The sequence below is a fragment of the Lethenteron reissneri genome, chromosome 4 (assembly GCF_015708825.2).
Source record: "Lethenteron reissneri isolate LAM-NWPU_2019-01 chromosome 4, ASM1570882v1, whole genome shotgun sequence".
Lineage (NCBI taxonomy): Eukaryota > Metazoa > Chordata > Hyperoartia > Petromyzontiformes > Petromyzontidae > Lethenteron > Lethenteron reissneri.
Genome location: NC_083782.1, coordinates 10,115,279 through 10,131,630, shown reverse-complemented (window position 1 = coordinate 10,131,630; position 16,352 = coordinate 10,115,279). Strand labels below are relative to the sequence as shown.

The window sequence follows — 16,352 nt, the reverse complement described above, 5'->3', positions numbered from 1 at the left end:
CAGCGTCCCAGAGGGTAGGTGAGCTGATTTATAAATGTGTGATTTTATATCATACATGAAAGTCGATGGTCAATAATCGCATACGAATCTGCCAATACAAAATAACTACGATAAAATGTTAATCCATATGACAACCTCGAACAATATGAGAGAGCTGTCTAAACTCATGGATCGTCAACAATGCGGTTGCCAAGAATAACCAGCGAACACATGACGTCACGCATGCAGGGCTTCCGTTTTTGTATTCGCTTGTAAGTTACTATCTGGTTAGGATACACCTCACAAAATGGGCAATTTGTTCAAATATTGATGTTCGTTGTCCATACATTTCTCAGAACCATGTTGGGTCAAGCAAAGGGCTCCTCGGTTGAAACTAAATTCAACACGGGGGGTACAGTAGCCAAAAAAGGTTCATAACCATTGCCCTATAGAACAGGATATGCATCACTTACTTGCTATGTTCACATCTGGACGACTGAATTACTTTATCTTTCCACAAATTTCCACGCATTCAAATGGCAACAACTTGTTTTCAAAACGTTTAAGAATATATTCCAGTTGAATAGAGGCAAAGTACAACCAAATTTCACATCCAATCCTTAAGTATGCTTACCATATTTATTTTAGTTTGAAGTGGAAATGTTGTTTGTGAAAATTAAATTAACCATGTGGTTATTATCATCCAAAAACACTGCTCCGTTAAAAATGCGCCGCATGCTCTCTGCATAATTCACTTCAATAATCTGGCAATGGTGCAAGTCGATTTCCCAAACACATAAATAAACACGTGCACTCTTCATAAAACATACGGCAAAAAATGCACTGTGGAGGATGTCGCGGTTGAATGTTGAACTTCTTTCGCACCGTACGTAGTGAAACGTGCTAATCGGAGGTGCGTGTCGTTCGGCATGATGTCCGACGTTTCGCCGCACATGCCGGGGGCAGCACGAGGTCTATGTGAGCCGTATCCTTTCTCAAAGACGTCAGAAATGGTGTATTTCCTTTCACTGAACTCTGCCTAGCGTATTACTCAAGAACTTTGCTTTAGATACTCCTCCCAATTACATCCAATTGTTCACGTTGTTTATGTAACTTAATTCGCTGCCTTCCCCGGCTTCTTGTACCTGTAATTTTCTCAGTCAAACCCTTACATTATCAACATGCGGTGCGACCCAACTTAAACATTGGACAATAGAAAAAAACGTTGTAGTATTTAATGATTTCCAAAACCCATGAAAAGAAAATATTGTGATTCTGGGCCGTCTTTTGACCATGGCTACATTTTTCACAGTAGGAAATGTTGATACAATTAGAATTCTCTAGATCGTAAAAGTGAAGTAAAATATCAATGTACTGCTCATTGTGATCACAATCCAATGAGGTATGTGGCTGCAATTATAATCTGTCAGTTGCTCAATCTATCAGGCACTCCAGTTTGTAAACCTCCGACCAAAATCCTCAATCTCACAGGAACCACGAATAGACCAAAACAATAATCTATTGACGATGTGATTTTTTTTGTTTTGATATTCATAGCACTGGTGTGTTCAGTGTAGGAGACACAAACATGTTAAGAGGGAGCAGTGGCCCAGTGGTTAGTGCTTTGAGAAACGAACCTTGTAACCCAAGCAAGTTCAATTCCTGGCCACGGATAATGTCAGTGGTGGGTGATATACGGACCACGACTGAGCGCCACACCCTCTCCCATCATATCAACCGACACTGAGCAGCGTGGTGAAGAATTGTCAAACGACACCTACGACCAACAGGGTATGAAAAGTCCTTAATCCAATAGTGGGTTGACAGCGGGGTATAAATTTACTTGTAATGTTTTTTTTTTACTTACAGGATAGAAATAATGTTTGATTTCTAACCTTTCAAACGTAATTTTGAACACATTGTCTGAAACCACAAAAAAAAATTTGCTGAAGAATTGGAGATGCTAAACCAGAAATCGAATGCACAGAACTCCGTAAACGGATTAAATGGGAACGAGAAAATAAATCGGAGAACACGGTGACACAAAAGCGATTGAAGACACCATGGCAACCGATGGTTAACGTGAAGGCAGAAAGCAGGTTGATGATTGACAATTCGAGTGGTCATGCATCGTGGAGATTGAGCGATGACATCATAGTCTCGTGTGCATGTGCAAAGTGGAATCGTTACGTCAGCCTGTAAATGCTTGCTATTATCATTATAGATAACATTACTGTGGTAGACTGTCATTTATGTTTTGAATTTTGGTGCGCATCGATTTTTCCGGCACGTGGAGCAAAACGTTGGACATCAAGCCGGACGATGCGCGGCACAACGCGAAAGCACAGTGGAGAACCGTAATATTCCATCAGCCACATTGCAAACCACGTAATATGCAATCAATCATGATGCAAACCATGTCATATTCCATCAGCCACATTGCAAACGGCATAATTTTCCATCAGCCACATTGAAAACCACTTAATATTCCATCAATCATGATGCAAACCGTGTAATATTCCATCAGCCACATTGCAAACCGTGTAATATTCCATCAGCAACATTGCAAACCGCGTAATATTCGATTCGCCGGTTTCTCATCCGTGTGAACAAGGCGCGTGCAGCTCCACAACTCACCTGTGGCCGGGAGCACGGTGGTGGTTGCCACAAGCGCCGCTTGCATGTGACCCACGCGGACGTGTGCAATCAGGTCCGTCACTCCCTCGTGCACCAGCGTGACCTGTCGGCAGTGCCAGGAGAAGCAGGGCTAAATAAGTCAACTTGCTTGCTGCTGCTGCTGTTGTTGTTGTTCCTGCAGCCGCTGTTGGCAGTGAGTACTAGTACAATTTAACAACAAAAATGAACTCCAACTGGTTCATCGATGACACCGTGTGGCCTTAAAAGGCACCATGTAATAGTGGACGTTTCGGCCAATGGGACATAGGCCACGAGAGAAACAGAGTAGATAGTCAGAGTCGGAGACGGCACTTGTTTACGCCTCATGAGAATTGCATTCTTGTTAATATTTTTTCTGATGAGAAATTTTTTAAATAGAATCATGATATGATTTTTAGCTTTGAAAATGTATATTTCAATTCGTATTCTTAATTGTTTTTAAATTATTTAATTATTCGTTCTTAAATATATCTAAATATTTGTTGTTGCGGTGATGAGTCAAGAATTAAGTATGTCTGCGCTGTCTGGTTACGGGCGTTAAAAGTGGGCTATATCCTTTCCCAATCCTGGCCAACCTGGTTCAACGTTCAACAAATGAAAGACAAGAATGCTTACCTAATGTTAGCTCTTGGGTAAGAGACAAATCCATCAATAATCGTACCTGAGCGGACCAGTTGTGCCTCTTCATCGTGCCTGCTTCTGAGAGTGTGTGGGTAAATATTTGTCCATCATCTGGGATCCATGGCCCACAGATTCCACCATGCACCTGGTAAATGATAGTCTCAGTTGAACAAATGTGAAGGACTTTCTTGCATACAGAAATATACAGGATGTCTGAAAATTAATATACCAAAAATAACGTCGAATGGTTATGTTGTTATTCGAGATACTAACGTAAAATTTACAAGAATACATGTAATATATTTCAATGCTTATTTAATTTGTTATGGTATTAATTAGATATTCTCGAATTATTAGTACACTACTACATGCCGTCCGTCGTTCACTACAACCAATCTGATTCGGCGTTCAAACTCGGAGAAAACATTTTCCAACACAGTTGTAGGAATGGATGACACAGCAGCATCAACAATACGATGTTTAAGTTCTTCAAGATCCCTTGGTTTGCTAGTGTAGACTTTACTTTAAAAAAAAACAGAGATAAAAATAAATCTAATGGTGTTAAGTCGGATAAACGGGCGGACTTGTAATTATATCGGAAAATGGGGTCTCTTCTGAATCAAAAATAAAGTACTAATCAATATTCCTAATAAACTAAAAGCATATATATATTCACATCAAATTTATGTCAGTAACTCGAACAGCAATCAAACTATTCGGCTTTATTTTTTGGTATATTCATTTTCGGGCACTGTGTATATTGAACAAATGCATTTCGCACGACTCTTCGGTTTGTCCGCGAGATAACGGACAACGTGGACGGCTCAAAGAGTAAATTCGCTTGAGGCGTCCGGTACCATGAACGAGAGGGGGCAGGAGTGGATGTTGGCGTGGTGGATGCAGCAGTTGATTTCCGTTGCATCCTTCCATGGTGCAGGGCATTCCTGCTCCTCGCAAAAATGTTTCGCTTGACTGACCGTCCTTGAGAACAATACAGCAAAATCGTCATTAGCTTGTCGTGGAGATAATTTAAATAATAATGATAGCAAGAGTAAATAAGCAGGCAATGCAGCTCATTCACACAGCCGTCTCTCACACGTAACATTTTTTAAAGTATTTCTTCCACAACACATCAGCCGCATTTGTCTTCTGGGAGTGCATCATTTCAGCAGCAGTGTTGGAGACACGGATATGTGGACTTATCGTCCGATTTTTGGGACCTTTTTGCCAGTATCAAGGTATGAAGAAATAAGAATAGGCTTCACCTTTCCTGGCAATAAAACAATTGCAAAAGTTTATATTTGGTGTTTGAACATTTTCACACCTCCTGTTTTATTGCCGGAAAGGGTAAAACCTATTCTTATTTGTCATCGTCCGCTTGTTTTTTTCAGAACGTATAAATCAGTTCGACGGAATTACATTCGTGGAAATGTTGAGTTAGTTATTGTTGAATAGGATCGATGGTAACCGCGAATAATTGCATGCCGATGACAACCAACCGAGCTTATGTGAACACCTGATGATGTGGGATGTAATCTCTGGCAATAACGTCTGCTGTGAAATTGTCAACATTTCGCTTGCCTTTCAACATTCCCTCGGTTTTGCTGATAAAACCAAATCAATTGGCGTAAATGCCCACGTGACAACAGCATTGGCTCTGTCGGGTGGTGCAGGATTATACAGCAGCTAAAAAAACTGACATACCGAGGAAAGGATTTCACCAAGTCGAGATTGTAGACGATATATTATTGTGAAGACGTAGGCTTCCGCGACCAATATCCATCGTAGAGGTTTTTTGTGTTAGATCGCGTAAATATATAAATGTGTTGGGTGGTGGCGGGTTTTAACGACACATTTATATATTTACGAGATCTAACCCAAAAACCTCTATTATGAATGATATTCGTCGCGAAAGCCTACTACGTATTAAACTGACTCATTTAATGGGTTCTGTTTTTACTGTAATTGTTATTTCATCGTCAAGAAATGAAACATTTGAGAAAACTTGAACGAGCAAGGGAATGACGACATGGAGATGTATTGAATGAGGGACCATGCTAGCATCGTGGTTATTACATCGAAATATCACAGTGTCAAGGCCACTACAGCGTCGACAACCCTATTTCCTGCCTAGGTGCCGTTTCATCTTGCATTGGCTTCAAACTTTCTGTGGCAAAATGTAATTATCCACACAAAAGTATCTCTTACACTCAAGCGCCCAGCTTGTCACGATTCCTAACTTGCCCCATCAAATCTCTGCCCTGAGCACTCCAATTCTCGCGCCTTTGGCGGAGGATGGAGTGACTCTCACATGCTCGCCCTGGGGGAGCGGTAGCGTAGTGGTTAGCGCACAGCTCAACACAAGCGGATATCTCCATCGGTGCCTTCGATCTCCCTGCCCGATGTCGATTCAGCCTTGAAATTAGTAGCCGGTGCGGTGTGTGCAAACGTCAGTCCTAGGAAGACAAAGGCGGCCGGGCGTGGCGTTGGGCCACCCAGCCCCTTCGTGAGTGGAGCAAACTTTCCAAGGTGCTACTCGCGAACAGCACTTGACCCAACAGTCTGTTAAGGCTACACGGGGGATCTTTGTCCTTGAGCCTGAAAGGTCGGCTCACTCTGCCAGTGGGGCGAGCGTCGTGCCAGCATGGACACTCCCCTCTCAGCACTCACCACTCCACACTCACCACTCAGCACTCACCACTCACCACTCCCCTCTCACCACTCAGCACTCCCCTCTCACCACTCTCCACTCAGCACTCACCACTCAGCACTCTCCACTCCCCACTCAGCACTCACCACTCAGCACTCTCCACTTCCCACTCAGCACTCACCACTCCCCTCTCAGCACTCCCCACTCACCACTCCCCTCTCACCACTCCCCTCTAACCACTCACCACTCAGCACTCACCACTCACCACTCCCCTCTCACCACTCAGCACTCACCACTCCCCTTTCACCACTCCCCTCCCACCACTCCACACTCACCACTCCCCACTCACCACTCCACACTCCCCTCTCACCACTCTACACTCACCACTCCCCTTTCACCACTCCCCACTCACCACTCCACACTCCCCTCTCACCACTCCCATCTCACCACTCCGCGCAGCTCCTCACGTTCCGCAGAGGCTAAACCGTCACAACAACAATTATAATAAACGCGCTCATAAATTTGCCCAAATTATATTTTGTGCCCTTCTGAGCAATTCCCCTCATTCTGCAAAAGCGCAGGTGTTGGGGGGAGGGGGGGTGAATAACGCGAAATCGATCGGCCCCTTTCGAAAACCCGACTTGTGTAGAAAAAAAAAGGTATGAAGTTGGCCAATGCGTGGTGCACTACGATCCACTTTGGTGGACCTTGCCGGGCTCTGCGATTCACCTGCAATCCACGGAGAGCGGCAATCTCCCACCGGACAGGCGCCAATCGCTAAGCAGCGCCATACCTTGGGTAGAAGCCGAACTGTTCGTATGAATTCTTCGTCGCTGACTTTAAACGTGTCGCCCCGCCAGCCGTAATGACAACTGTTGTCTTGCCGGTGATGTTCGCGCTTGTTACCAATTTGTCCCCAGATCCACAATTGAATCTTTCGGGATCCATCCTCGTATCGCCCGATACAACAAAATCAACGATGCGCGGACATACGACGAGACCTACCGCGCGTCTCCAATGAGCACGGTTGGCTACATGCGGCGCGAAAGAAGTCCAACACACAGTACGTACCTGTCGACTACAGAGACAATTACCTGTTGGGGAATATTTTGTTGCTTACACCCCATTCGTAAAAGCTGTCCGGAGCATCCACCTCGTAGACGACTTCGAACACGTTTCCACTTATGACCGTGCCCGGTGGCCTTTTAAACCAGGCCATTTCCAAGCCTGAAATGCAAGTGGTTTTAGGGAAACAAATGAGAAGTAATCGTTGGAGAGAAAGACTAAAGAGACGAGGTAGAGGGGGCTATAGAGAGAGAGACAGAGGCCAGTCTTCAGCCTGGACTTGAACGTATTTCATGCAGCGCACAATAACCCTGCCGATCTCAGGGAGCATGAACCATCAGACAAACTCCAGTCATCCTCACAGCGGCGGCTTTTGGCGAACCGTCGAACAAAGACGGTCACCCCGTCGCGCGCTTTCAGATGCGCTTTTCCGGCCGTCTGGAACGCTCTTCCTTCCGATATTATGAAGCCACTGGAGCTGTGCTCTTTTATATCGTCTCCATTTAAATCTCATTTCTGTTTAAATGCGTTTTTGTGTTTAGTTTGTTGTCCTTCCCCCGCACCTCCGACTAGCGCGATTGGTTACGTACGGTGCGAAAGAAGTTCAACATACATACAATGTATTATTATGCTTGTTAACCAAGGAAAGCCTGAGTCTCAAGACTCGTTTTCGGGAGGGCACTGTCAAGTTTTCAGAGCAGTTGGGGGAGGTGATGGTGTTGCTGCTGCTGCTGTGTAACCCCCAATTGAGTAATTTGTGGGTAATTTGTCAGCATTGGGATGTTTTGGCCAATACGACACGAGTTGCATTAGGGGTGTGTTTAGCTATGGGAGGCAACTGCAGGACCCAGAGGAAACCCATGCAGAACAGTGAGAGAACGTACAAACTCCACACAGAAATGCACCCAAGTTGGTAATCGAACCGAGGCCTCCTGCCCTGACACACTGAGCAAAAACACAGCGAGCAAAGCCTTTCTTTCTGATTCCGCTCCTGGTAACCCTCTACAGCAGCGCACTGAGCGTGTTTCATTTGGCCAAATATAAAATGAGTGTCTCTAATAACCAATGGTGTAACGAAGTCCATAATAGAGGTTTTTTGGGTTAGATCGCGCAAATATATAATTGTGTCGTTAAACCTCATCACCACCCGACACAGCCAATTAGTAAGGTTTGTCACGTAAACAGAAAAAGCTAAATTGTTCTGGCTGTTGCCTGATGAAGCTAGTTGTAATTATTGGCGAAACATCGTACTCAGATTGTAAATGTTGTGGCTTGGCTCTCCAACACACCGGTGTGCTGTACTAGTGATGAATTGGCACGTTCTGTTTACGTGACAAACCGTACTAATTGACTGTCGGTTGGTGGCGGGTTTAACAACACAGTTATATACTTATGCGAGAAACCCCCAAAAAACCTCTATTATGGACGATATTGGTCGCGGAAACCTACGTGTTAAACTGGTGTAATGAAGCTCTAATTAATTGACTGATCAGTGTACACATTCTTAAGTTCACAATCCACGTGTAGTGGCATAGTGCTGGCTGCTGGCGAATAAGGGGTACTGCGGTATACAGCAGTACTGAAGTCAGCAGGCCACGATAGACACGAGAGGGGGGCATCTAGGGGAAAGGGCACAGAGGGGGGGCCCATCTGAAAGCCTCGGGAACGCGCCAGGAGGTTCCAGAGAGGGGGGAGTGGCCGGGGCGGAGCGAGGCCACCCTGGGGGTCTAAGAGGGGCCCCGGTGAGGGACCTCGGGGCTGTTGCCGGAGCGGGGTCCCCGTCGCGCTGTTCAAGATCGTCGCCATCGTCGCTGTCGTCTTCACTCGACATTGCGCTGCTAGGTAGTCGTTGGCTGTCTCGGTTCAGCGCTGTCAGCGTTAGACGGTTAGTGTCGTGTAGAGGCTAGCAACAGTGATAGTGTGTACCCACGTGGTGTTGTGTGTAGGCTTATTTCTCACTTTAACATTATGCTAATCCCTCACATTAACATAGCCACTTCCATTGCCCTCGATAAGGAGGTCGCTCTCCTTCTATCTTACAGCTACATGCTAATTTATCACATTAACATCACACCCATTTCAAACCTTTTAAAACAGTCTGCCTCATCAGCAGCAGGCCATGCTTTCCCACCTGATGACGGACGCTTGTGTCGTGATTTATTTTATTTTATACCTACGTGACTTTACCGTGCTCGTTATATAAAAGAAGTGCCTCCAAGTCTTACTGCCTCCGAGTTTAGTCACTAAACATGCATTCAAATCGCATGTGCAAGAATCGACGTTTGAGTTGTAACGGGGGAGGGGGGGTGAACATGAACTCAGCTACCACAAGTGGCTGCTACGGTCCCCCAGAGCGGTTAAACAAAACAACGATTCCTAAATCACGAATCGGGACCATTTTTGTCGAATTTACAGAGCTGGGAAGTTGCTAAACTTATTTTTTTTATAACATAAACGGAAAACATAACACGTTACGAAAATTATTACGCGAGAGAAAAAATACAGTCCAGTATAGGGACTCCTCTACTTACGAACGAGTTAGGTTCCACAGAGGTCTGTTCGTAAGTCGATTTGTTCGTAAGTCCAACTTTACTCCTGTCGATTCCCAACACGTTGTGCGCCATGTACACTAAACACGGGGAATGGCTTAAAAATTTGTATAATCTCCCATAGGTGCAGATGCCACTGTTCTTCACGTTCTGCAGATGCCACCACCGCCATCTATTGTGTGCCGGTTGAATTACGACTCTCGGTCCGAACAAGCAACTGGACATACGAAACATGTTTGTTCGTATCTCTGAAAGTTCGTAAGTAGAATGTTCATAAGTCGATGAGTCCCTGGAAAGCTTAATTGACAGTGCCTCTGGTGGAGGCTATTGCTGTGTTCCTGATTTTTTTTCAGCTGATCCGGCATAGCTAGATACAACATTTATGATGAGCCAAAGATGTTACGTAAATTTTGATGTGACCTTAAAATATAACATCGCAGGAAATCAGTTTAACACGTAGGAAGCTTTCACAACTAATATCATCTAAAATAGAGGTTTTTTGGGGGGTTATATCGCATAAGTATATAATGTGTCGTTAAACCTGCCACCACTCGACACAGTCAACTAGTAAGGGTTGTCACGTAAACAGAACGTGCTAATTCGTCACTAGTACAGCACTAGTGTGTCGTGTAGTGTATAGTGTAGTGTATAGTGTAGTGTACTAGTACAGCACACCGATGCGTTTGGAGAGCAATGCCACAACATTTACAATCTGAGTACGACGTTTCGCCAGTAATTACAACTAGCTTCATCAGGCGACGGCCAGATTTGTGGAGAAGTCCTCCTGTTTCGGGTGGTGGCGGGTTTAACGACGCATTTATATATTTACGCGATCTAATCCTCAAAAAACCCTCTATTATGGATCGCAGGAAGTGATGTCAGCTGCACGGCGCCACTGCTCTGTCACGAGACACTTCATCCATTCAGAACATCTCACGGTTCGCGTCCGCACCCCGTTTGCCCGGGAACATCTGGGCGAGATATTTTTCCGCTGAACTTCTGAGATGAAGAAGAAAACAACTCCTCAAGTGGCTTAAATTTCGATTTAAAGCTTTCGTGACTGCAGGGATTCATCTTCTTGGTTCTTTCGGTAAAGTCACGTAGAAGGGAAATAATAAAATAAAACAATAAAACAATAAAATAATTCTCACGACTTGGCCGAAACGTCGTGACAATTATTTAATTATGTTTTATTTTTATTATTTTATTATTTCCATTCTACGTGACTTTACCGAAAGAACCAAGACGAACTCAAGTGGCGTTTGCATTTTCACCAAATAGGGGTGGCACTTCCCCGCACGCTCAATGTCCATTCTCAAATTCGTTGGCGATTGTAGCCGTCCACTTAGCTCTGCCCGTGACATTACTCTGCTACTCTCATGCAATTGTTCAAATTGCTTCACGCACTTAATTCGCTGTCTTCCCAGGATTCTTGTTGTACTGATGATTTTCAGAGCCAAAACAATATTGAAATGCGGTCTCTTGTTTTCTCATTATATTTCCAAGAAAATCTAACTTGCCTTAATCGAATTTTCCTTCTTAATTTTTCTTGTTGTACCTACTATCCGTAATATCACTTTTCCCCACACGCTGTGCGATAAAATTGGTCACAAATGAAAGTGACAAAAGTTATTTTTATTATTAGGGTGGAAACAAGTGTGTGCATTCACTGGTGACTGGACAGAAACCATTCATTCACTCCGTTTGAGAACCAACTTTCATCGCGGGTGGATCGAACCTGGATTCCAACCCAGCTTCTCAGCAATGCCAATTCATCGCACTACACAACCTGAACCACAATGACCACCTCAACCACCACCTATCTCTGCTACCGAAAATAATCTCCCGGCCTTTGAATAAAGACCCGTGCGGGGCATGTTGGGACATTTTACGGCAGAATTGGATGAGCAAGTTCGCAGCATTTTAATGGGAACGTGATGGGAGAGTGTTGTAGATTGCGAGCACATTCATAGAGTCATTCGTGGAGCATTCGTGCCGGATGCAGGAGGGGGAGAAGCGACTGAGAGTGGCACCCACGCAAGCCGGTGGCCAAGGGGAAGAAGTAGCTGGAAGCCAGGTGGAGGAAGGGTGCAGATCACGTGGAGGTCGAGAGGCAACTGCGGCATCAACGGCGTCAGCAGCGACGAGGAACTTGGCCTTGACCGCTCGCTGATTCCCCCCCCCCACCCCGTTACGCGCTCACCTCCGCAGTCGATCATGTTGAACTCGTTCGGCTGTGACAGCGGCCAGCAGTCGTACTCCAGGTTGTTCAAAACGTGCCACGGCCCCGTCTTGGGAAACATCGACAACTGGAGACGAAAACACAAGCGTGCGTACGTTCGCTGAGAAGAACGAGGCGCGGGATATTTGTTTGTGTGCGTTACACTTTTTAATGAGGCGAGCTAGGGGTCGGTGGTGTGTGTGGAAATGTGGCACAGTGGTTTGCGCACTGCGATGCGCGATGTATCTGGCGAGCCGAGTTCGATTCCCCACCGATGGCTAAACATCAGTGGCGAGCGATATCTGCCACCGTTGCTGGATTCCAACACTTCACCAACCTGCGCTGACCGGCGTGGTGAAGTATGGTCACCAACCCCCTGCCCCCCGCTCGACAACCGACACGACACGGTGTGGGGAGACCCCAGCAGTTGATCGACAAAGGGTTATAAATATTGAAGGGCAAAACATTCATGACGCTCTTATTTCAATGGCATACTGCAAAGTAACGCTGTTTTGCCTGTGCGCACCCAGAACAGTAAGATTCCGTAGGAACGATACCATCCATGTTAAATCGGGGGCATAAGAACAATGTTCCAGAAGTTCACATTTGGCACTGTTCGAACGTTGGAGCAAAAAAAAAAAATCTGAGCAATTCATTCATTTGCACACAAAATTTGTCACGCATAAGTTGTAACAGCGCCCTCATGTCCAGCACGGCACACAAAGGGGCTATTGTCACGGCATGAATAGCAATTATGTCCAAAACTCTGGTGGAAACTCTGACTTTCTGAGCAGAAACAGAGGAATAAATGCTCATAATTCACACGCAGCACGTTCCCTGTGTTCCCATGTGCCCTTTTTAAAACGTAATTATATATTTTTTTTGTCCTCTTTCCGCAGACATTAGGTCCCTGTGTCCATGTGTCTCACACGTGTCAGTCACTCGCAAGTGGAGTGAGCATCCTTGTTCATGACACTTCTTCTGGGTAGAGTGACCATTTCCCTGTATTCCCATGCGGGATGTTTTTCTTGCCGAGAGGCAAACTTGTTTCGTGGAAATGTATCAGTCGATTCGAAAAGCAACACTAACATGTTAATCTGTACTAATTCCATTTGTAAGGGACCCTTAAAGAATAGACCTCAGAGCTTCCATGCAAGTGATTTAGGAAAATAAGTGGAAAGTAAACGGTGGAGAGAAAGACTAAAGAGACAAGGGGATTATAGAGAAAGACAGAGGCCAGTCTTCAGCCGGGACTTGAACGTGATTCATGCAGCGCACAATAACCCTGCCGATCTCAGGGAGCATGAACCATCAGGCAAACTCCGGTCAGCGGCGGCCGTCTGGAACGCTCTGCCTTCCGATATTATAAAGCCACTGGGAGCTATGCACTTTTGCATCTTCTAGATTGAAATCTCATTTCTTTATAAATGCTTTTTTGGTGAGTTTGTTGTCCTTCCCCCGCACCTCCGATTAGCAGGGTTGGCTACGCACGGTGTGAAAGAAGTTCAACATAGTACGTACGCACATACGTACATACGAATACGGGTCGGTAGATATATTGAAGGTGGTGGCGGCAGCAGCACGCAGAGTTTTATGAATCTGAAAGAGTGAGACGAATCGTCCTCCACGCCTCGTGTGACACACGAGGCGTGTTCTGAACATATTGTTCGCATTACCGCCGTACCATCCTCCACTCGTTTCCTCTCGTCCCTGGGCAGTTGCGGAAATTAGGCAACTTCACAGTTTAGAAAAAAAATCTTCTGAATAATGCGGAATATATACGGGGGGTGGGACTCATTCTGAAGTTTTACAAATGGTGGCTTATTTACGGAATAAGTCAATGGTTTCACACGCACACACACACCACAACGGATGCATCTCATACACCCTTCAAGTGGCCCCGTTGTCCTGTACACAATACGCGACACACTTTCCCACACATTCTGTCCTGAGGTTAGTGTTTGTGGCACGAGAGTCAAACCAATATTTCAATTCTCTGAGTTGGAATTTCACCAAACCGTGAGAAACCAACATTTTACATGAATCCTTGTTGTGCATCTGTGATCGTGCTCACACCACGGATTCACCACAATTGAGAGCCAGCTTCTCAGTAACCATGTGCGATTGAAACCGAGAATTAGAACTCGGGATCTTAGTCTATCACCTCCACATAGTGCTGCTTAGTGATGTGAGGATTCAGATCTTCACCGCAATTGAAAAAAAAATTCAATTTGTTAAGCACGACCTCTTGGTCTGTCCATGCACTCACCGTTCTCTATGTATAATGTTTAAAAACGAGCTGGTAAAATTGCCAGGCTGTTCATTCGCTAAAAGGAGAAAATGCTCAATTTCCCTACGTAACTACGCTGTCAGATACAGTCTACATTTCCATCCCCTTTGTGCTGATAATCACGCCACTTTCACCATTACAATACCAAAGTAAAATGTATAAAGGCCACTGGAGGAATATTTTACGAAGGCGCTATTATGTGTAATCACACCAATTACAATTCAAATTTCAATAGCGTCTAAATGCGCCTGCATCTCAAGATACCATTGCGAGCGCGTGGCAGTGGGAAGAAGCATTGACATTCAGGGGACTTTGCCACGGCTACCGAGTCTGGAATTGTGCCGCTACAGTGTGCAAAGAGTTTAAACCGCGGTATCAATGCTGTTGTTCATTTACGAAAATTGATCCTAAGGATGCGGTGATTTTACGGTACAATAAACCCACGTAAGCGATGCGTGCAGGCCGCGTACAAGCGATCCACGACGTGTAACCCAAGGTGATGTTGGCCTGCAATCAATCACATTGCTGTCGACAGTGTTCCAGTGAATGTACTTGAGTAAAGATAAACAGCTCAACCTCGCTCTCCGCGAAATAAAATTTGCTTATTTTGCTGAGATGTTTACGACCGTAATTAAACATGTCACGTCGGGCCCCGCGGCACAAAATATATTTAAGAATCCGTACGTAACATTTGAACGCTACCCTTAGTCGAAATCACATTAGGACGTTGACGGGGTTTTTTGAATGATGAGATTAGACCACTGTTATAAAAAAAATATGAAAAATAATGCGGTGTCTCCCGTTTTATCACGAATCTTTCCTTATTGTGGTTTCAACAAAAGCAATTAATGCAAATGACGATCAAATGTTCATCACTTTCAAGGTACAGTAGTGTATAATATAATTGACTCGAACTCTTCAAATACAGGAGTATCGCTTGACGGTGCATGATTCATGGCAGTGGTTTCCTGCTCAGTTGAGCATCGCTCGTCTGCCGTTCACAGCCCTGAGCCGGTGGTGGAAATTCCACATTCCTATGGCAGGGTCGGGTCTATCCATAGGCCAACCAATAGATTGACTTCTCTACAAAGCGGTCCTCATGTTATGTGTGGGTTGAGTCGAGCCATCAACGAGGATATGAACAACACAGCGTCCCACTTCCCCGCGCTGCAACGTGTCCAGACCGCACCGCTGTCATCCCGCGTGCCGCCCTCGTGCGGAGTGGACACCTTTTCGGTGTTCGTTTACGAGCGAAGATGTCAGGCCTCTCTGAGGACGCTGCCTACGCGTGCAGCGAGCATTGGCATCGCGCAAGGCCTGCGAGGATACAATTTCTTTCGCGCCGTACGGAGCCGATAACAATCGGAGGTGCGGGCGAAGGACAACAAACAAAAACACAAAAAGCAGTTCGAAAGAAATGAGGCTTTCAAACTAAATTTAAAAGTGCATAGCTCCAGTGGCTTTATAATATCGGAAGGAAGAACGTTCCAGACGGCCACAGAAGCGCATCCAAAAGCGCGCGGTGCGGTGACCGTCTTTGTTTGATGGCCAGCCAAAAGCCGCCGCCGCGGTGGCGAGGGTGAGCGGAGTTTGCGATGAAGGTGGAGTTGCAGCCCTGACGTGTCTTGCTCACGCCACTGCTGGCAAAAGGGCCTCCCACGAGACGGAGCTCTAGAGGGCCCGTCGAGAGGGCGCTTTGGCCTGCAATACCCTTCCTTGCTGGGCCAGACGTTTCGGGAGAGATGGGCGTACCCACACTTGACCCCACCACACCTGACCTGACCGACCGACTCGCTGTGGTGTTTCCATGTCTACTGCTGCTGGGTGGACAGGAAAGAGACTTTCGTCAATGTCACATCTGCCATTCCGGGAGATCGACTCGAACGGGTGAGCACTGGATTGTAGGTGCGATGTGCCAACCATTAAACAACAACAGCATCTGGGTTCTTATTGGCAAACTATATCATTCGTAAATAACACATTCTCCGTTATTTTAAGAATAAAACTTTCCGACAAATTCCGATCGTGGTGAATTGTTACTGCCTCGGGCAAAAGCAAGTGGCACACGAGCGGCGACCCAGGAGGCATGAGGTTGAACGAGAGGGAATGCACTTGAGACGATTGCGTTGCAGGCGAATGGAGAGAGCGAGCGAGCGGGTGGAACACAGCGACAAAGTGGAAGTTACTAAGAGAGAAAAGACCCCGGCAGGAATTAGTCAGGGGTCTATAACGAGGAGCATATGCGGACACATCGTTAGATTGAATGCGTATGCTTTCACAACCAACATTGTTCGTTTTTTT

General features: G+C 45.6%; 1 protein-coding gene across 3 annotated transcripts in view; it reads right to left on the bottom strand.

Annotated features, from left to right (window-relative positions):
- The window catches only part of LOC133350435 (atrial natriuretic peptide receptor 2-like), a 65,792-nt gene that overhangs the window by 42,306 nt on the left and 7,134 nt on the right, over positions 1-16,352 (bottom strand). For all 3 annotated transcript variants that reach the window (XM_061564794.1, XM_061564785.1, XM_061564777.1), the window contains exons 2-6: positions 11,744-11,849; positions 7,021-7,153; positions 4,134-4,257; positions 3,317-3,421; positions 2,617-2,719 (exon numbers count right to left, since the gene is read on the bottom strand). In XM_061564794.1, coding sequence (XP_061420778.1) covers positions 2,617-2,719; positions 3,317-3,421; positions 4,134-4,257; positions 7,021-7,153; positions 11,744-11,843 — 565 coding nt within the window. In that variant the 5' untranslated portion in view covers positions 11,844-11,849. The remainder of the gene's footprint in view (positions 1-2,616; positions 2,720-3,316; positions 3,422-4,133; positions 4,258-7,020; positions 7,154-11,743; positions 11,850-16,352) is intronic.